The sequence below is a fragment of the Nannobrachium achirus genome (assembly GCF_963921795.1).
Source record: "Nannobrachium achirus genome assembly, chromosome: 15".
Classification (NCBI taxonomy): Eukaryota; Metazoa; Chordata; class Actinopteri; order Myctophiformes; family Myctophidae; genus Nannobrachium; species Nannobrachium achirus.
The window spans coordinates 31,622,442-31,644,153 of record NC_137822.1 but is presented as its reverse complement, the minus strand read 5'-3'; the positions used below and the strand labels follow the sequence as shown (position 1 = coordinate 31,644,153).

The following is a 21,712-nucleotide window of genomic DNA, read 5'->3' as shown; positions in this document are numbered from 1 at the left end:
ATGTCTTGCCATGTCTTGACCGGTCAGTGATGTATATCAGACCAGTTACCCATATGGAGACGCATGTATTGTATATTGAGATATGCTGTGAGGGGGTGCCCAAACATGCTTACTCAGTTATTTGTTATGTGAAAGTCCTATGACGTCTATGACATCTGACATCATACATACAATCCCTTTTATGCCCATACATGGAGATCCCTGTCTGAGGAAACCAGCCACACAGTATAAGCTGTCTTGCTATCTGTCTTGGCCATATATGGATTCTGTTAGTGTGTTATGTGCCGATGTGGCCTCCATATATGGGCATTCTGATATGAAGTCCTGATAGATATGGGCTTAATAGTGATGACATCAGGGATCTCCATATATAGGCATAAAAAGGGATTCTGTTTGTGTGGTTCCCCTGACATCACAGTGATGTCAGAGCATGATCAGGGCCAGTTCTAGGATTCTGGTGGCCCTAAGCTAGATTTCTTTTGGTGGCCCCCCAAAACCAGGGGTTAAAGTGGCTTGAAGTTCTTGCCGGGAACTCCCGGTATTAAATTCACACTGTGTACTGTGCATGTTCAAATCAAATCTTGTATACTTATATAATATACTGATTATATAATATTATTTCTGTTAATTTCCCAGAGCATACATTTATTCTTAATTTTTTACATTATGGAATAAATAGCCAATTTAACATTTAGGTGCCCACTCCTGTATCCCTCTCCAAATGAGGACTTGAGAAAGTTTGTGGGACTTTTCAAACCCGAGTTAGCCTACATACGCATAAAGTGGTCCACTTTCCAAATGGAACCAGATGGACACGTCAAATGGAACCAAATGGAGTAAAAATTACCATTGATTTTACAATATAGATTGGGGTCTCAGAGATAATTCTCTTATATGGGGGTCCGCGGGCTACTAAGTGTCAATTTGGGGGTCCTTGACATAGTTCCAGATCCAGATCATAGTTCCAGATCCAGAGCAACGTTTTCCCTCTCAGCTCAATGAAAATACGACAGGGCCCACAGGGGGCGGTAATGCAACATATCGGAGGTCAAAACCGACAACCAGAAATTGTAGAATAAACGGAATACGGAAGTTGGAACGGGATCCAAAACACAGTAGAAGAAGAGCGGCTGTACACAACGTGGGTTCCTTCTGTAGTTTACCACTAACTTTATGTTTACTACCCTAAATAAACACGTTTAACTTTAATTACGTATTACTACTAGCCTCCGGAAGGTAGGTGCTAAATAAGAGGCACGGACGGAGGTGCTATAGCAGGTAGAAAGTCTAGAAACCAAAGTTAAGCATTGTCTGATCCAGCTCCTGTAGGAAAAGAACAACAGCAGGGCACTGAATAACTGTAGGTTTGATTACTTTCAACCCAGTTATTCTGTATCATCAATCAACTCTGCTCAGTAGTTTATAATGGAGTCGTACTACTAACGCTTTTAGAAACGTGACCTTCCCAAAATGATCAGATTAGATTGAGTGAATAGTGAATACTTCATAACAGTTTGGGAAAAGAAAGAAGAAAAAACAGAGGTACAGTTTTTCATTCAAAGAGATGACTAGTAACCGAAAAGAAAGATTATGTACAGTAGATGTCACCTGTAACATATACAGTAACAGGATAGTCATTTAGTCATAAGTTGATTGCTGTCTGTCTTTCAGGTCTGAATAGGTGCTGATCATGGATGACACTGAACCAGAGCCTATGTCTCCCAATGAGGATGATGAACCTTTAGAACTAGAAGACACCCGTACCAAGAAAATTAAACTACCCAAGCCAGATCCCTTATTTACACGTGAGCCGGATTTGACCTAAAATGCTGTGTTTTGTTGTGTAGATCAGTGGTTCTCAACCTTTTCAGGCCATGACCCCCCTCCTGGCAAGTGCTTGGAATGTAGGAGTTGAGGCATTCAATTTAGTTTGACTTGGTTCCATAGATAACATAGCATTGACAATACCAGATCTACAAGGCCACGACGGCTCGTGCTGCTTATATTATTTGATAATCTGGCCAGTGTTTAACTAGTTTTTATAGTAGCATATAGCTTTGTTGATTACTTTTGGTGCAGTAATGGTATTTTTCTTTTGTTATTTTCTTTAGGTCTTAAAAGTCCTCAAATTGTCACTGTCATGTGGAGAACCACTGATGTAGATTGTACAAAGTGTCTTTTCCTGCCATGTGTTCCTTATTTCACATGTTTAGAATATGTTGTACGTTTTGCATCCTCAGAAACGGCCCAAGAGACTGGCTATCACAAGTCCACCAGGACCTGTCTGCAGTATATCAGAGACGCCATGTTGCATCATCGATGGAAAGAGGCTTTAGATTACATGTCCAGTTATGCCCAAGCGCTAGAAGACACAGCACAAGGAGACATACCTCCGGTCATGAATGAGGTTGGTGTGTGTCCTTACCACTCATATTTCTTCTTTCCATGTATTTTAATTGATGAATTCCCTGTTTTATACTTGGTCATATGACAGTGTTGGACAAAAGTTGTAAAGATTGCCACTCTACATAAAGCTCGATCTGACACGTTGTGAGCTTGTGGATCGGCTATTTCTGCGCACAAATCGTAGTCAGTAATAACATTCCCAAAAATAGGGCCACCAGGTTGAAAGTGGTTAAGTCTGTCTGTGGGCTTTATACATATTCAACCAATGAACTCTGTTGTTGATCCATTAGAACAGTCTGTGGTTCCCGAACCTTTTAGCCTGTGAAAAAGAGAAATTTGACGTTCGCCCTGGGACCAAAACTAGTGAAAATAGCAGGTTTTACTTACATTTTTCCATGAAATTATTGAAGAAAATAATTTAATTTAGTTTTTAATTTAATAAAATAGTTTGCTGTTGCTGTGATGTTTTGAAATAATAATGAAAAACAAAATGTAGGAAACAAAAAAATGAAGGGATCCACAAAAATGTGTCTGTGACCCACAAATGGGTCCCGACACACTGTTTGGGAACCAGTGCATAAGAACACATATGGATCCCGTTTCCCGTAGAGCAATGGTTTTGGACGTGCCAGGTTTCCACCCGACAGCAACGATACAGTAGGCCTAAAATTATCGGATGCTTTAACTATTAAAAAATAGCAGATATACAAGCTCACAGCGCGGCACCGAGTGCCGCGCTGCAAGCTTGTAGATCTGCTATTTTTGAAAAATCATGAAAACTTGAATTTTGACCCGATTCTATAAGTGTCTTTTGAATCCTTCTAAGATTTTTTGAAAAACCCATGTTTCTATGTCAGCAATCTGGCTATAGCCATCGTCAAAGAAAAGGTCCTTTTCACTTAACTGGAGCTCAGTTAGTCTGTTCTTGAGAGACTACTATGTCAGTGGTTCTCAAACCTTTTCATGTGAAGGACCCCCAAAATGGTATGTATTTGGCCACAGACCCGCATCTCAAAATATTTAGTTCCAGGGACCCCCCAGAAGCAAAATTTGAGTTACAAACGTTCGCTTTGAAAATACATATATTCAAAGATTTGCACACATTTTCACGACTTTTTCAAAAATAGCAGATCTACAAGCTTGCAGTACTTGTATATCTGCTATTTTTCACTGGTTAAAGCATTCAATAATTCTAAGCCTAAATGGGTTAAAGTGCAGAATGCAAAGGTTCCTTACCCTTACTTACACGTTCTCTTTACTGCCCGTATGTATCCCAGGTCTATTGGAGAGTTGGCACAGAGATTCTGCACCAACATCCCAACTCAAAGACGGAGGACAAGAGCCGGTTCTATGCTCAGATGAAAAACCTGGGAGTTAAGGGTTATCTTTTGGTATGTATTACTTAAGTTTCAGTGTCTAGAGCAGTGGTTCTAAAAAGAAATACCAGACGGAACCGGAAATAGGCTACTGGTTATAAATCTCTCCTTGAGAGCCCATGAACGAGTGTAAGAAACACAATCAGGCCAACAGAGTGACTAATTGTGTTTTCATTTGTCACAAATTAAACACTTCAACCTATACTGTATGAATAAAATAAGACTTTGGCCTATTGCAACCATATTTTCAGGCAGTTTTTACAATTGTCCTTAAAAACTAAAAAACACATCATGCCTTATTGTTGCCAGCCATCTTTAAATTGTCCCTAACTTGTGCATGGCTCAGACACACTACTGGCTCTCTTTATAAACAAACATAATCCACAGTGTCGCTGTCGGCACATGTTGTTGATGTAGTACCTTTAACTTGTCAGCATGTCTCATAATGATAATAGTACAGTTGGCCCACATATAATCAAACCGGTTTAGGTTTGTTGTACCTGTACAAGACAGTGACAGTGTAAACCTGTAAATCGACTCGACTCAATAGAGTCCTAGTTTTTGTGCTGCATTTGCATCTCTAGTTTCCCCATCTTTCAGATCTCTCTGGAACATGCATTCCACCTACTGGTGAATGGCCAGATCATGGAGGCACATCAACAGCTGTCCATTGCGGAGTGCTGGAGACATGGCAAGATATCAGAGGCACAGAATCAGAGGATGCGACTGATCCAGGCCTACAAGGGCATGCTGGATTATATCATCTGGTGCGACAGAAAATCCAAATTTACTGCAGGTAACGGAATATGTAGCACGACACCCCTCCAAGAGTCTATTATTTGTTGCAAGTTTCAGTATTATGTTGTCACCTACAGATGAAACTGTTTAATTGAGGGAAAAAAGCAATGTTTAGAGCATGGACATGGCCTGTTAGATTAACTGATTAACTTAAACAGTTTCAGGTGAATCTGAAGAGCCGGCATCTGACCCAGAGCTGCATCTCCACTTCAGAAAAGCCTGCGTGAGCTTTATGGCAATCCTCACGTCTCCAGGCATTTGGGATCCCTTCATACTTTGTTACATTGATGTAAGTTTTCATCACCTTATCCAGTGTCTCGAGTCACTGCCAAAGGTATTTGCTAAAAGTCTAATTGATTGTTCCATGAGTGTCCTATGCTCCTGAGAAGCATCAGACCAACCTGATTAAAGGCCCTTTTCCACCAGCAGCGATAATGATGACGATAGCCATAAAATATCACAGCGATAATTATGCCTTCACATTGATGTCCGATAAATTTATCGGACATCAATGTGAAGAGGCGCCAATTAACAGCCGCTCGCGCAGAGCGCACCTCCAGCTGTTTGTCAGAGACCCAGTTCCATATCACTGTGATCTTAACCACATCGTTGTTGATCCTAACGATGTAGTTGTCGGCTATCGTTGTCTTTATCGGTGTTGGGTGGATGCTGCCGATCCACTTCAATTGAAAACCCACTTTTTTAAATCGTTATCGTTATCGCTGCCGGTGGAAAAGAGCCTTTAGGCTTGAGGGGCAGTGGAACCTCCCTTTACACAAATATTCCTTTAAGATGCTGAATAAATTAGGCACATTCAAAATGTGGAATGGATTGTCTTCTCAAAATGTCAACTTCTAGTACTTTTCTGCACAAAATGAGCATAACACATCTTGTAAAAGATGGCTGTGGTGAGTTGGAAAAAAATTACCAGGGTCGAGTTTGAAAACAAAACCTCTGTTTGATATTATGGGCAGCTGCTGGAATTCTACAGTGATCTGGAGGGGGCTGAGAAGGTCTTGACTGACTATGCGTATGACAGCACGTTTCCATCCAATCCCAACGCATTTGTCTACCTCTACAAGTTCCTGAAGCGCCACGACCGTCCAGAGGAGAACCAGATGAACGCGTTGAAGGTAGAACCATTCAGACATGAATAAATTAGTGCTATAAAGACTGTCTCCCTGGTAATAACTATGAAGTTAAGTACAAAATGAAATGGGGTCTAAATAGAGATTTTTCCTTTACTTCCCTTTGTCTCAGACTCTCCACACACGAGTCCCCAGCCATGAGCTGATGCTGGAATACAGCACTCTGCTGCTTCAGTCAGGTAAAAGAATGTGTATTTCAATACTTACATTAAAATGGGATATCATAAATCGCCACCCATCTCGAATGCAAAATTATTGCATAATTCTAAATATTATATCGTTTTATTTTAAATACAATATATTAGATTATTTGTTTTAGAGAAATTCAGGCAAATACCACGTGGAAATGGATAACTATAGTGATCATTATTTGCTGTCTAACATGTTTTCTACTGTATGTACTACTTAATATTTTATGTTTCCCCTTGTCCCATTGTTCCCCAATAACATCCATCCCTTCTTTCCCAGACAAAGAAGGTTGTGTCCAGACTGCATTAGAGGTTGCTCTGGACATGCTGGACTTTGCCTGTTGGAAGAGCAGTTTGGATGTATGGAGCCATTTGAAGACCACCGTCACTAGATTAAAGCAACAGTATGTACACAGTACATGAGACATGAACCACTTCCACTTTCCAATAAATATCAAGTCGTGTAACAGTTCATCGATCTAATCAATTTAATTGATTATAAAAAAGAATCAATCATTTAATAAAATATTTGATTGATAATAGACCCCTATTTTGGTAGCAAATGCTAGTGCATAAAAGAGTCTTGAGCCTGGACTTAAAGATTCAAAAGAGGGACAGATAGAGGAATGCTGAGTGCTGCGAGAGCAAAGTTGTAGTCACCCCTGACAATATGGCAATCATAGTCTATTTGAAGTTCTATTACTCTATTTGTATTACAAATATTGCAATGATAATGACTGTTGCAATACCTTTTTAACCACTTAAACCCTATATACTTAGTTAACCACAGTTCCCAAGGGCTCTAAATTAAGCCCGCTAATATTTTCCTCTGCACCAAATCTCTTTGCCAGAAATGACCAATGTTTCTTTCGCAATGCATTGTGGCCTTGTAGATCTGCCATTTTCATGCAAAGTTCGACGCTAGGGTTCATGTGGTTAAAGGTCTTGTTATTTCTTTTCTTTTAGAAATGGAACTGAATTTGGGAGCATTGTTTCTGAAACGATGGCGACAAGGAAAGATTGGTGGCCCTCGTACCACTTCACAAGCTTTCATGCCCAGAAAGATTATGCAGAGAACCCAGAGTTGATGAAAGTGAAGTCATCACTGGAAAGAAAGCTTTGCCCAGGTAAATACCTGAGATACCTGTATCCCTCTCTGGAGCAGTTATTGTGGGTTAATGCTACAAAACAAAGTGCCATTTTCTTTTTGTAAAAGAATAGAAAAATGTTAAATACACTTGCTTGTAGGTCTACTGTATATTCCAATCATTGTTAGTGTTTGTTCAGGTCTCCAGATCTCACAAGCTCTTTAGTGAACAAAAAATAAATGTTCAGGTCGGGATACCAATTGTATCCAGTCAGGAGAGACAAATCGGTCAACTTGTCTTTGCCGGCTTCTCTCTCCTGATTGGATACAATTTGACTTTATTCCTTTCTTTAGCTTTTAAATATTACAAACATGACTGTCGTCAGCAGCTGTTAGACAATTGTTAATTATCGCTGTGCCACGTATAGCCCAAGTGATCATTGTGTGTGTTCTTGTTACAATGTTACAGGTCATTCTAGCTATGATGCAGCTGTAAGGAAATTCTTCCCAGATGTGTCACCTCGGAAGAAACGGAAAAGAGAGTGAACTTAAGGAGTGACCCCAAAGAAACCCAAAACCTTAACCTGTACCTACAAAATGTTTACCTTTGGCAAACAATAAGGGAGTTTTTCTCCTTTAAAGTGTGTGCCTGGATTGCCTTTTCTATTAAACCCAGTATTGGAGATACTAAACTTGACCAACCAGTTAGACACATACTGTTCTACATTAGCAAGTCTATAAGTGTGTCAATGGGTTCACAACACAAATTGGTCGTGAGACGTTCTGCCAAAGAACAACTTTATTTGGGGGAATAGTGTTATATTAATGTATTCTGTTCAATCTTTATGGTTAATATAAATGTATGGTACAGTGGTACCAGTGTGAAACTATTGCAGAGCCAAGTGTTTTGAGAAATTAGTTCTGACTTGGTGATACAGTAGCCTACATGGACATCAGAAGTAACAATCGTCTTTGGATTTATTAAGACAGACTAAAATGACTGGTAGTACAAGTTCTTCCCTTTGCCTACATTGTTTACATGGAAGCTGTTACGATCATATTGATCACATGTATGCAGCCTAGTGCCTCTTTTCTGGGCATGTCACGATGGCAAAAGTGGATTACAGTTATGCAATGGAGGTGCTTTCGTTTTTCTTTTCTTTCGCGTTTTGCTTGCTATTGTGGTTGCTGAGCATTGTCTGAAACAGTATTTTCATTCTCTAGGGAGTAGAGACATCATGGCTCCATTAGAACTTGGATGACCACAAAGTACAGTACAGTAAAGGTTACCAATGTTGGTGTATCGACATGGCTTCCACAGGCCTGCTGTAAAAAACAAAACATTGCCACATTTGGCACGTTGCTCTGAAAGATACACTGGCATGGAGTTAAGACTTTTCAGTGGAATGGAGTTGGACTTTTCAGTGGAACATTCCAATTTTACGATTCCAATTCCTCGATTGTTGTTTCCATGGTCCATTGTCAAAGTTGCAAACCAGTTATGATTGCTCAAAATAAGAGATTAGCTTGCAATAAACCTAAAGCAAAATAATATCCTATGTGTTAATTTATCCATTTGTAACTCAAGTGTCATTTAACCACATGAACCCTAGAATATTGTCTGAGAATGTTGTAATAGGCGAACATTCAGCGAATATAGCCAAACCACAAGCTTGTCTATTTCTCTTACTATTAGCGATATCTGGTGTAGAGGGAAAATACTCAAACTAGGAGGGGGCCTGTTATAGACCCCTGAGGGACTCTGGTCAATGAAGTAGTTCAATTCTAATCTACAGCATATCAACATTCCAGACAGGATACATCACTTCACACAAATACCACTGAGAACATCAGTAGGAGACAGATGATGATGGAATGGCTGCAGGCACTGGAAAAGATGCTTAACTTTATGAGTTAAGCTTCTGGTAACATCTTCCTACAGTATATACAGTATCTGATTCCCAAACCTAAGTGTAAGACCCAAAAGATACATTTGGTGTCTCCTCGGCACCAAATTACAAAAGTAACATTTTGAATTAATAACTTAAACCCTATTCATATAGCCAATCCACAAGCCTAGCACTAAATCGCAACACGTTGAGCTTGTAGCTCTGCCATTTTCACTATATACAAGTGTTTCACTATATACAAGGTCCTACCTCAATGCATCAGAGCTGAAGGCACATTTTAATCAGCCTGATTGATTTGCAATCCATTTGAATAGCATGAGAAGATAAGGGTTGAATCACTTGAACCCAAGCATGAAGCATCCCTGTTCTAGGCATGTCATGATAGAACATCCAGCTGAAATAGGCAAACATTCAGTGAAAATAGCCGATAGCTCACAATGCACAGGGACCAAGTATATAGCCCTGGGGGACCCCAGGCAATGATGTATTTAGGGTTTAAGTGGCTAAACAATGAATCAGACATTAGCTTCAACCATTGCACTTTGGTCTAGTCCGCCAGCGGTGTCGCCCTCTCATCTTTCCTACCATCTGTCTCACCTCGCTCTCAGCTTTTCTACTGTCAAGTCTCTCCTACACTGTCTGTAGGTGGACCACAATGGACTGCCTCCCTCTGCCGAAAAACAAAACAAAACATACCATGGGGAGTGGAATGCTTACCTTTTTAGAAGAAAGAAAAATAAAAAGGAATGAAAGAAAACACACTCAGGTCCAGGCATGCACAGTACACAAACATACAATGTAGGCTGCCCGAGGGCCATTAAAGCTTGTCTTCACACAGCTGAACAACAAAAGCCACCAGTCAACGTCAATGAAACCCAACCCACTCTGCAGGTAAGTGCTTGCAAACAATTTCTCCTTTTTATTCCGGCTATAATGCTTCAGGTGAGAAAACAGACTTTGTACAACAATGTCTTCTAATAAAACGTGTGTTCTTTTTTGCAACAATGTTTTTTGCAGATCATTATCCAGTGATATCCAAAGCTCAGTCACAGAACTAGTATCCCTCCAGTCTGTGTGCGCGCGCAAGTGCGTGTAAAGTTGAGTTTTCAGTGGAGAAAAGCCCTTTGTTATTAATGTTGATTCAACGTCAGACTATCTGGGAACTCATTTGGTAAAAAAAAAAAAATTAAAGATTACGTCAGAAGGACCACAGACAGAAACATACATTCAAAGTCAAGTCTTGAGTGTTAATTTAACTGAGAGTGTATGAATGTTAGGAGTCAGATGCCAAGAGTTCCTGTCAGGCAGTGTGGATGCCTGTGCAAACACACTGAGTACACATACTGTACTCAGGCCTAGGTCAAACGATGTTTGAACAATAATCTGGGAGCCTGATAAGAGCCAAGAGGATGCATCTCTGTACTGTGTGTAGATCACCGCAAAACACAACTAATTACACTGCTGCCATCCAAACATGCTGTACACAACAAGCCGTTTCCTCAAAAAGACTTCCAGTAATGCAGAAGAACAGCCCCACACTGGCAGCCCTACTGCGGTCACACGCCAGGCAACACAAGTTTGACAGCCTGTCAGCCAACCAGTCGTTCAGTCACTTTACATCAACTGTGTCTACATGTATGTGCACAAAATGTTCTGATAATTGTACATGTCCCACATGAAAATATCTGATTATAGTTTTAAAGCCACATTCCATTGTACTTGGGCTGTCATTTGAAGGGTTACAATAACGGAGGAAAACCAATCCGCCAGTCCCGTCAGATGTCAGTCAGCAATCCAGCTCACCAGCCAGTCAGTCAGTCTTTAAAGTCAAGCTGTTAGACAGCTAACTAACTAAATGAGAAAAGTCAGCTGATCAGCCAGTGAGCAAGTCAGCCAGCCATTGAGTCAGTGAGCTACTATACTGTATGTACTTGGGTGTGCATCAAAAAGGGAAGATCTCACAAGCTCACAATGATCATTAATTCTAATCCAGGGTGACAATGACAAATCAGTTCCAAAACATAGGGTCCACATAATCTGAAAATATCAACATGACAAAATAAAATAAACAATTAGTTTCTGTGTTCTCCGTCTCATTATCTTGTTTTTTTTTACAGTCACAATGATTGCGTTGCAATGTGTTGTGAGATGTAGATTGGCTATAAATATAAATCATTATTTATGCCTATTCAGACAAAGCTGTCCGAATGTTGTCCAGGGAACAGAAGCAGCGATTTGTGTTTCAGGAACGCGGCGATAGACGACGACCTCTTGACTCTTGCCGCAGGACTTGAAACGCCTGTCACCCTGTGGTGACGGTCCTTCTCCCACAAGCGTGACGGGTGGTGGTGGTGGTGACCCTCCCCTCCGCTTCCTCCCCCCTCGCTCCTCCTGCCACCTCCTCTTCTTCCTCGCCCTTCACAGACCCACTCAGGAGCGCTCAGGAGCTGGAGCATGTCTATGGGCCGGGGCTGATCCAGATACTGCCAGGGCCTCTTCCCAGAGGTGTCCCTCAGTCCCACGTTGGCGTTGAACTTTTGGACCAGAAGGCGCATCATCTTCTTGTGTCCGTGGATGGCGGCGAGGTGGAGGGGTGTGTACCCACACGCAGACCTGGCATCGACATCCAGCGTCAAACCGAGTTTACTGACGCCGTACCTAGGAGCAAGAGAGCATGGGAGAGAGGATTTTTGGTATTTAAAAAACATATCTTCATTTAATCCCGTCTTCATTCAGCAGTGGCTCAGGAGGTAGAGCTGCTGCTTGGGTAATAGGAGGTTCCTGGTTTGATCCCCTCGGCTCTTCTTGGCTTGTGTTGACACATCCTTGAGCAAGTTACTGAACTTCTCCCACTGAACAGGTTGATGCTTTGCATGGTTTCCTCCACAGTTAGTGTGTACACGGGTGAATGTAATGCATATTGTAATGTGTGTTTGGATAAAAGGTACTATATATATATAATTACACCATTTACCAAACATGCCTTCATTCAAAATTAATACAATTCAAAGCCTGGGTACTATTTAGTTTGCATTTCAAGGCCTTTCTGATTTACTTAAGCCCCATATACTTCACCAAACAACAGCGATAATAACTATTCTACAAGCTCCATGCCCAAAATAGGGACGCTAGATAGAAAGTGGTTAAAAATAATACCTTAAAGTAAGTCCTACTAGTGCCAATAGACACAACTAGTGCCAATATCTAATGGAGTGTAATGTATCACAGTTTCTGTTTGTTTCATGAAAGATATGATTAGAAAACAAAGACCATGAAAACTACATGAGTTGCTAATAGCTGACGCTGGTCACTGCTACGTTACTTACAGGTAGGGTAAAGAAGGTGGATGTGTTCAGATTACTGTTATCACAAGATTACAATTCTTGATTACCTGTCAAAATGGTTGGGATTTACCATACCCCCACTACCACTGCTCTGTCTTTTAGGAGACAGGACAGTGGTCCCTGGGTTAAATAAAAAAGCTTTTGTAATAGTAAAGGTTGGACTGGTCACAGCAGCCAGAATCCTGCTGCGGAACTGGAAAACCCCAAGAACTCCTGTTTTTAAAGAGTGGAACGAGGAGATGATCAAAATCACATCGTATGAGTACATGCTGGGAAGAGTGAATGGTATGGGAAAGATGAAAGAGATATGGGATAGTTTTCTAACATATATGACACTTATTTGAAGATGTGAAGAGGTTCCTACTTTTATTTCCTTTGTATTTTTATTTTTGTATTATCTTGGACTGACTGTATATATATTTGTACCTGTTGTTGTGCTGCACTGTACCACCCATTACCACTTTTTGTATTAAGAAGAAAAAATAAAAAACATTTGAATTATAAAAAAAAAAAGATACCTGCACACCTCTCAACCAATCACAATGCAACATTGGGACTAACTGTGGTACATTTGGTAGTACACTGCAGAAAGATGCACATGGCCACAGCACTATCCATCCAAACCATGTCAGGGTAACATGTCCTTGGTTTGAACTCCCTTTGGTCCGACCACCTAAACCTAACCTTAACCCTAACCTCAGTAAAACTATGCCTAAACAGTTTGGAATAAACTCCCACTACACCTAAGACAGGCATCCTCTGTGGATAGCTTTAAAGCACAGCTCAAGACCTATTTCTTTACTCTTGCTTTTAGCTGAATTTTTTAATCTCTTTGATGCTATTGACGTCCACGCTGTTCTGAGATTGTTCTTCAATGTTTTGTTTTTATTTTTCTGCTTTGTAAAGCACTTTGAGCTGCATTTCATGTCATGAAAGGTGCTATCTATCATATAATTAGAGGAGTCAGTCAGTCAGAGGTCACAATGCATTATCTATTCACTCGCTTCAGCGACTGATCCAAACTTTCACATGGCATTGACCATTAGCATTATACACACGTTGACGGAGCCCGATTTTCATTTTTCCCAAATTCAAGCTATTTATTAGCGTTTCTTCACCACTTCTGTTCAGCTCAGCCTGTTGTCAGGGTTACGGTCCGTTCCTCCAGGCCATGGGATCCCATAGCCCCACACACACCTCTCTCACAGTTAGGAATGTTGCAGTGAAGAGACACACGTTCTCGTTCTCGTTCTCGTTCTCTCTCTCTCTCTCTCTCTCTCTCTCTCTCTCTCTCTCTCTCTCTCTCTCTCTCTCTCTCTCTCTCTCTCTCTCTCTCTCTCTCTCTCTCTCTCTCTCTCTCTCTCTCTCTCTCTCTCTCTCTCTCTCTCTCTCTCTCTCTCTCTCTCTCTCTCTCTCTCTCTCTCTCTCTCTCTCTCTCTCTCTCTGAACGGGTAAGGTCTAGTACAAATAAAGCTTTATTATTATTATTATTATTATTATTAAACCTAACCTTGACCCTAACCTCAGTAAAACTAACGCTGGTGAGTAGCTAACCTGCCGACGGTGTTCGGACCAACGGGAGTTCGAACCATGGGGCAGTCCTCCATGTCAGCTGCTGCAAAGCTGTGATGCTTCCACTTATTTGTCTATTTCTTTTCCTGTGTTTGTGACAGCCACCCAACTAAAGCTTTATCATATTGTAGAGGTCTCCAATGTTTTGTTAGGAAATTCAGTTTGCAGGAAATAAAGTGTTTCTTTTTGAAAAATAACGTATTGAATACAATTTTGCAGCATCTGCAACGCATATTGAGCTGCGGTAGTCGTGTCATTCATAGTAGCAGTAGAAGTTATCGTAGTGTTAGCAGCATTATTAGTTGTAGTAGTACTTGTAGTAGAGGTACAAGTAGCAGCAGTTGTAAATGTAGTAAAAAAAAAAGAAAAGTAAAGAAAAGTAATAGTAATTTAATTGTACTCAGCTGGTCAATAATCGCGTTAGGCTCCATCCTAACTGGCACGTCAGACTTTAAAATCAAGTCATTACTAAGCGTGTCTGGACTCTGGGGGCGTTGGTGTGTGGGGGGGCGTGTGTATACGTCTGCAGTATTACCATAAGGTATTGAGGACACGGTGGTCTCCGTGTTTGGCGATCCAGTGCAGGACAGTGTATCCCGAGATGAAGTCTCGTCTGTTGAGAAGGGAAGGGTCCTCTCTGAACAGAGAGTAGATGTCTGTCCAAGACCCCGCCGCACCTTTCACCAGCCAGTCATGTTCCTTACGATCCAGAGGAACCGACGACTGGAAACAAACATGCATGAATTAATTCATTCATTCATTCATTTAGGTCAGGTTTCTGTGCCTGCCCTACATATCGTTACTTTGAAAGCTTTATCGCCAAAAATAAGCTAAAATAAAAAATTACAAGCTCAGTGCAACTCATTGTGGGCTATTTTAGATATCATGTTATAGTAATAGTGATTATGTAATAATTGTGACAGGACTAACCTCTCGATTGAAGTATGAGGTGTCGTGAGCGGTAGAACAAGCAGAGGAGGAGGTGATGGCGGCAGCCGGCAGTCCCTTCTTTCCTCCCTCTACTGCTCCGCTCCCATCGCATTCGCCCTCATCTTCCTCGGCTTCTGCCAGGTCCATGGAGCTGTGGCAGCGAGATGGAGTGGAGCAGGAGGACAGGGACGAGTTGGAGAAATGGTAGTTCATGCTGAGGGAGGAGGAGAGGAGGCAGAGACGATCCTGACGGGACGATTTCGTTCCTGAAACATATTGACCTTTGTTGAGTATTCAGTTCTGATTGGCCACTTACTTAAGGCAGTGGTTCTCAAAGTGGGGGTCCGCAAACCCCCAGCGGTCCTTGAGGGTGTTCCATGTTTCATTTCTGAAGAATGGACCGATATTCTGCCTCTGTTTGCATTGGCTATGGATGCAGACGGTAATAGCTAAATCAATATTGTGTGTTTGTGTGTGTGACGCACACACGTGCAAGTCTTTTTTTTTCTATCGAGAGAGAAAATAGAGAGAATTTCCCATTTTTATACGAGATGTAGGTGATATAACAGTTTATAGTGCCATGGCAATGTTTAACTATGTGCCTTGATGTGTCTGTCCGTCTATCACCGTCTAGTTTAGGGAAGGCCTTGTCTGTTTGTACGAAGGAATTATTGCTGTGGAAACGGCGGTCGGCTGCAGCTCTGCGCCTGGGTGTGCGTGTGTTGACTATCCAGTTGCAAACCACAGTATTAGGATTCTGTTGCAAGAGGTTGCAAGTTGCGTTGTGAATCTTTGGTCTGGACTGGCGTTACGTCCCCTTCTAGGGGAAAAAGGGGATGCAACATATATTGCATACTCACACCCCTAACAACTGGCCTTGACAGTCTGTGTTTCAATGGGTTTTCAGTCAGTCAGTAAAGAACTTTTTGACTATTCTTGGAGGACCCCAGAATCTGGCAAATATATACAGTATATTGCTGCTGTCGGGCAGAAACGTCTTATCTCCATATTCTAACTTTTATTGTTTTCATAAATTCATGCCCTACTTGATCATACTACAGCGCCACAAAATAAAAAGAAGGAAATGTAGCAGATCTGCCACGTTTTGAGCTTGTAGATCTGCTGCTTTTTATATCTTTAAAATTTGAATCCTGAAAAGTAACAGTTTTGGACATTATGAGGTTTCCCCCTGACAGAGACATTATATCTTTTTCCAATACGTTTTGTAAAGGTGTTTTCCACATGCGAATTATTAATAAGGTGTCAAACACTCCAGTCACCTTTCCTTCCCCGCCTCTCTTCTTCCTCTGCTCCGGAGCCTCCGGACAAGGTGTCGTCGAGGCCGGCGCCCAGACTGCGACACATCCTGCTCCTCAGCTTGCTGCTGATACGCCTGGCCGCCGCCGGACGCCTTCGCACCGTCAGCGAGGAGGTGGAACCCCCACTGGACTCCGCCTCCTCCTGGCTGTCATGGAGATGACCTGTGGAAAATGTGGCAAATGAGTTAACCCATTTAGAACGGGTACACAGTATTGTGTATCATTATTTTATGCTTTAAAGGGGAAGACCACCCATTTTCAATATTGAACTATGTCATTAATATAACTTAGAGGAGTTGTGTGGAAATAGAAAAAAAGTTCCCCCTATTCTGTGTTGCCTAGAACTGGAGGATTGATTTTGGGGGTTGTATTGTAAAGTACAACGGTGTGATGTCATCAAGTTGTACTTTACAATACAAACCCCAAAATCAATCCTCCAGTTCTAGGCAACACAGAAGGGGGGGAACTTTTTTTTCTATTTCCACACAACTCCTCTAAGGTATATTAATGACATAGTTCAATATTGAAAATGGGTGGTCTTCCCCTTTAACTATTGAAAAATAGCAGATATACAAGCTGCGAGCTTGTAGATCTGCTATTTTTGAAAAATCGTGAAAATTAGAATTTTGACCCGATTCTATAAGTGTCTTTTGAATCCTTCTAAGATTTGTTTGAAAAACATATGTTTCTATGTCAGCAATCTGACCAGCCATCGTCAAAGAAAAGGTCCTTTTCACTTAACTGGAGCTTAGTCTGTTCTTGAGAGACTACTATGTCAGTGGTTCTCAAACCTTTTCATGTGAAGGACCCCCAAAATGATATTTATTTGGCCACGGACCCCCATCTCAAAATATTTAGTTCCAGGGACCACCCAGAAGCAAAATTTGAGTTACAAACGTTCGCTTTGAAAATACATATATTCAAAGATTTGCACACATTTTCACGGCTTTTTCAAAAATAGCTGATCTACAAGCTCGCAGCGCGGCACTCGGTGCCGCGCTGTGAGCTTGTATATCTGCTATTTTTCACTGGTTAAAGCATTCAATAATTCTAGGAAATGTACTAGCAAAAAGGAGCGTAAAATGGATCAGCACGTCGTGCAGCCTTGTTTGTAGGCTTCAAATCGAGCCAAGGACCCTGGCACATGCTCACAGCATGTTTACATTAGATGTTGACATCCTGGCAGTACTTGGCACAGTTCACTTTTAACAGCATTGGCATGCTTCTGCATGCTCGTTAATTATGTTTACATTAGATGTTGATAACCTAGGAGTAGGAACTAGGCGCACAGGATCTTCAAGCACCTTAAGCTTAATATGTTGTGTACAGTATTATGTTGTATATATGTTGATTTTCTTTTATTATTACTATTGTTTTCCCTCACTCTTATATCTCTCTAAATAAATCACCATTACTTAATGCTGCTACATGTCTGAGACTCTCGAAGAGGAGAATATACAACCATAAAGACCACCTTGAACCTGGATCCAGGGGAGAGAGTGAAAGATGGAGAAATAGATGGAGGCGGAGAGAGGGAGAGAAGAAGAATGAGAGCGAAGGAGAGGTAAGATAACTCCTGACTGAGGGGTCAGGCAGGCCGTCTGTCTTCACAGCACCATTTTAGAAAGCACAACTCCATGTGGGGATGTTGATGTTTTTTAAATGTCTGGGAAAGACGGGCGGAAGGACGGACGGATGGGACTGTACGAGCAAAAGGAGGCATGTGCCTGGGACCCCCTCAAGGACCCCTGGAGGCCCCTAGACCTTTATGTCTTAATAAATCACTTAACCAATAAGTTACTTAAATGTCCAACCCAGCCAAACCAGTGATTCAGGCAGGGACCAGTTCCAGTTAATTCCATACCTGTGGAGTGCTGCCATGACGGTACACTAGCAGGAGCATCTTCGTTGTCCAGGAGATGGCCAGTGGAATGATGCCACGGCGCCGTTATTTTCCTCTCAGAGCGGTGCATCAGAGACAGGAGTCTGGTCTCTTCAGGTCGCTTTTGTCCTGGCTGGACTTTGGTCCCAGCTGCAGCCTCACCTAGGATCGATTGAACGAATAGTGCAGTATTAGTCATGTAAACAGCACAGAGGTAAGGTAAAACACTTGCGCTAAAAGCATAATACAAACATGTCCTGAGAGGCTGAGACTTGTTTCCTGTATATTCAATTCATCAACAAAGCATAGAATATTAACACATGAGGCCGATTCTACAAATGATTTCTTCTAAAATCAGTTGTTCTCACACTCAAAAATAGCTCGCAGCTTGAAGTTTAATATACACTTAATCTAAAAAATATTATGTATCAAAAAGCTGTTTATTTTTATTTCTTTATTTGCTTCCAAGTTAAATGTTTGCAAAAATAAACTTTAATCAATCTAAAGTGGCCTTTTTTGTTGACAAACTATCAGTCACTACATCTGTGACCGTTGGTCTACGATTCTCCTCCAGAATTGGGATCAGTAGACCCAAACATCGGGTATCGGTCGGGCTCAAAAAATAAGAGTGATTGAAGAGTTCACAGATGTGGTGATGAAGACCCCGGATGCTCATGTCACATCTCTGCATGGAGTTGAGCCTAGTATTCCCTTCTTTTGTTTGTTTTAATTATTTTACTTTTCTTCAGTGTGCTCCTGGCTGGGTGGGAGTAAGTAGTTTTAAAACACACTTGATAAGATGTATGCCCACTAAATAAATAATACATGTAATACATAAATAAATGAATAAATAAATGACAAATGGAGGTGGACTGCCCATTTTCCAAAACCATGATGTATAGCTTTACCTTCTTCCTTGTTTAGTGATTCATCACTGTTGCTCCAATCTGATGCTCTAGCGGAGCCAGACTGGGGCCTATCACTACTGGGGTACTCTGCCGGAGAGAGGAAGACAGGACTGCTGTGGCAGGAAGACAGCCTCTCTCCTTGTTCGAGGCCCCTTGGCCCAGATATCCCTGGGTCTGGATCAAGCGCCAGGCCTGGCTTCAACTGTTGTTCTGGATTAGACCCAAATTGTGTTGAGTTAACAGGGTCACACTGGGATCCGGGGTGGTTGCTGCTTAGATGGCGATGACTATGAGGTCCGAGTGATGAGAGCATGTGGTTTTCTGCGTCTAAGGGCAGGCTGCGTCTAGGTTGGTTCGAGTGCACGGGGGGCGATGCCAGCCTCACCCCCGGGCCAGCGGCCTGCCCGAACCCTGGGCTCCATCCTGTGTTGGTTTGGGGGGCCGAGCTCTCGATGTGAATGGCTGGAATGCCGTGTGGCTGGGAGCCATGCAGGGTGCCACTGTTTCTCTCAGAGCTCAGCCCCGAGGCGGTCAGAGACACGAAACCGGAGGTCAGCGAGGAAGAGGAGTCCAACCGAACCGATGAAGGAGCAGGGGAGTTGGAGATGCACGGCGAGGACGAGGAGATGGCCCTGTTCACCTGTTCCAGAGGAACACTCAGCGGCCACGCACCTCTTCCAACTGCTTCTGAACAAGGCCTCCTGCTTGGGATCTCCAATTCTGCTTCCTCCTGTTCATCTTCATCGTCGTCGTCATCACAAGAGACTGCCGTTTTGTAGCTTTTTCTGTGCCTGGCATGGCGAGTTATTTGGGGCTGGAGGTGGTCGCAGTGATGAAGAGGAGGCACAACTGCCGTTTGTTGTTGTTGTCGTTCAGCTTCAATAAACCTGAGACACGCGTCTCTCCTTTTCTCCGTGTTCTGTTGGAGGGTTTCTCCACGCTTTTCCTGAGCTTTTGTGGGAGGTAGGTGAGGAAGAGGAGGAGGAGGACAGGAAGCCTGAACTCTCTGGGTGTCAGGGTGTCCTCTTGGCTGTCCCAATTTAGCAGCAATGTAAGCAGACTGGTCTCTAGAACTCTGGCCAAGTGAACCAAGAGTAGTGATATCATGTCCTGCTTTGTCAAAATCATGACTAATATTGTTACCTGGTGGAGAGGTGGGCTTGGTGCTATAATAGGGGACCAGCTGCTCTGTACTGCTGCTGCTGCTGCTGACCAGGGGCACCTGCTGCTGCTGTGGTGGTGGTGCGTCCTCAGTGCTGTCATAGGGGGGCAGGAGACGAGGAGGAGATGATATCCCCAAATTAAGATTGGTCTCCCCCGCGTTATTGTTGTTGCTTACGATGATCCCGGCCGCCGGGAGGATGGTGGTTGTTTTCCCCCTGGTGGTTTCGGTCAGAAGGAGGACTCCTCCCGTTGTTGTCTCCCTCCTGGCCGGGGGCGGTTTCTCCCAGTCCCCGCGGCCCTCCTCCGCCGGGTTTCGGTTGACGTCGCGCGGGGAGCGGTCCCCGGTGACTTGCTCGCTCTTTCTCCCGGGGTGGTGGCCGGAGGGGACGACCTGCACGTGGGGGGCGACCACCACCGGGACGACCGGGCCGGTGGTGCCTCTAAACTTCTTCCTCAGCGCCACATACCTCACCCCGTCCTCCTGTCGGACGGTGGCCACAGAGTTGACGAACTGTTTGAAGAGTTCTCGGTGGTGCTGCTGGTTGTCGCCGTCCCGCAGGAAGGCGGTAAAGTGCGCCAGCAGCTCGGCGTTTCTCACCTTGCCCCCGTTGCTCCGGAGAAAGTACAGCACCGCGTCCTGCGTGAACTCCGTGGCCATGATGTTCTATTTCCCTGCTCTTCCTTTCTTTCTCCCGAAGTTTCAAAGCAAAGGTCGTTGTGGTTTCATCATGTCAGTCAGTCAGTGACTCAGTGCAGTGTGTGTGTGTGTGTGGTGAAATATAACTCCACCCACTGACAGTTCTCCACTCCCCCCAGCTCTGCATGGATATTTAATGCTGCCTGGTTGCACCTGCAGGCTGCATACCTGGAGTGCCTGCATTCCATTACTGGCTGACTCACTGTCAAATCTGTGGTGTAGAGTCAGTGGCTCTCAATCTTTTTCCATGTCACTTATTAGCCCGCGGACCCCCATTTGGGCAAAAAAATATGCCAGGGACCCCCATAAGAGATTTTTATGGGCTCTAGCAGTGATTCTCAACCATTTTAATTTCAAGGACCCCCAGTTTGACATGCAATAGGCTACGCGGACCCCCATTTCATGGCATTTCTATCTCTGAGGCCCCAATTTATATTGTCAATGTTAATTTAACTCTGAGTGTACAAATGAAACGACCCATGTGTACACTGAGTTAAAGGGGTGGTGACATCCAAAAACAAATTTTGAGTTTTTTATGCTTTTTTTAATGTTCCCTGGCCTCAATTACACCAAAAAAAACACAACTTTTGACATGCAGTGGTTTTCCTGCTATCTGTGTGTTTGTGCCGGTTTCTGCATAATGAGTCTCAAACGCGCAGTTCATTGGATACTGGACTCATACGTCGTCAGTCCTCCTCTCTCCCACTCTCCTTGTCTGTATTTCTCCCATAGAGTTATTTCTCCACAGCCCAAGTTTTGAGGAAGTGACCTCTTACATTATATCGTCCTTTAATTGTAAATATGGGCATATAAAATACATTTATCCATTCAAATATCTTATTTACATCAATATCCTTCACATCAAGTAGTCTGTTTATGCTTTAGTGAAATAATTAAAATCGCTATGTATTTGCGCACAGCGGAACCTCTCTCCTTCTTACCGACACTCTGTGTCGGCTGTGTCCGACTAACAGTGCACTGCT

General features: G+C 42.8%; 2 protein-coding genes across 3 annotated transcripts; one reads left to right on the top strand and one right to left on the bottom strand.

The window, feature by feature from the left end:
• Nucleotides 1-1,124: 1,124 nt before the first annotated feature.
• On the top strand, nt 1,125-8,862 carry taf1a (TATA box binding protein (TBP)-associated factor, RNA polymerase I, A). Of its 2 annotated transcripts, none has more exons than XM_080743030.1 (11): nt 1,125-1,141; nt 1,672-1,805; nt 2,241-2,407; nt 3,684-3,797; nt 4,383-4,578; nt 4,739-4,869; nt 5,555-5,713; nt 5,841-5,907; nt 6,197-6,320; nt 6,883-7,043; nt 7,473-8,862. In XM_080743030.1, exons 2-11 carry the CDS (start codon nt 1,691-1,693, stop codon nt 7,547-7,549), a joined length of 1,311 nt encoding a protein of 436 aa, XP_080599156.1. In that variant the 5' UTR covers nt 1,125-1,141; nt 1,672-1,690; the 3' UTR covers nt 7,550-8,862. The 2 variants fall into 2 exon arrangements, with proteins under 2 accessions (XP_080599156.1, XP_080599155.1); XM_080743029.1 differs by lacking the exon at nt 1,125-1,141 and adding an exon at nt 1,440-1,542.
• Nucleotides 8,863-11,102: 2,240 nt separating this feature from the next.
• On the bottom strand, nt 11,103-20,743 carry sowahb (sosondowah ankyrin repeat domain family member B; the record flags this gene model as incomplete). Its single annotated transcript, XM_080743552.1, has 6 exons — nt 18,869-20,743; nt 17,943-18,122; nt 16,040-16,240; nt 14,760-15,025; nt 14,365-14,552; nt 11,103-11,571 (listed from the first exon to the last, which is right to left on the bottom strand). Exons 1-6 carry the CDS (start codon nt 20,688-20,690, stop codon nt 11,103-11,105), a joined length of 3,126 nt encoding a protein of 1,041 aa, XP_080599678.1. The 5' UTR covers nt 20,691-20,743.
• Nucleotides 20,744-21,712: the final 969 nt, after the last annotated feature.

Bases quoted from the DNA above. Each gene is read 5' to 3' on its own strand.
- taf1a (XM_080743030.1), top strand. From the start codon at position 1,691: ATGGATGACACTGAACCAGAGCCTATGTCTCCCAATGAGGATGATGAA. The intron at 4,579-4,738 runs GTAACGGAATAT...TAACTTAAACAG, and splicing joins AAAATCCAAATTTACTGCAG to TTTCAGGTGAATCTGAAGAG. The intron at 6,321-6,882 runs GTATGTACACAG...CTTTTCTTTTAG, and splicing joins GTCACTAGATTAAAGCAACA to AAATGGAACTGAATTTGGGA.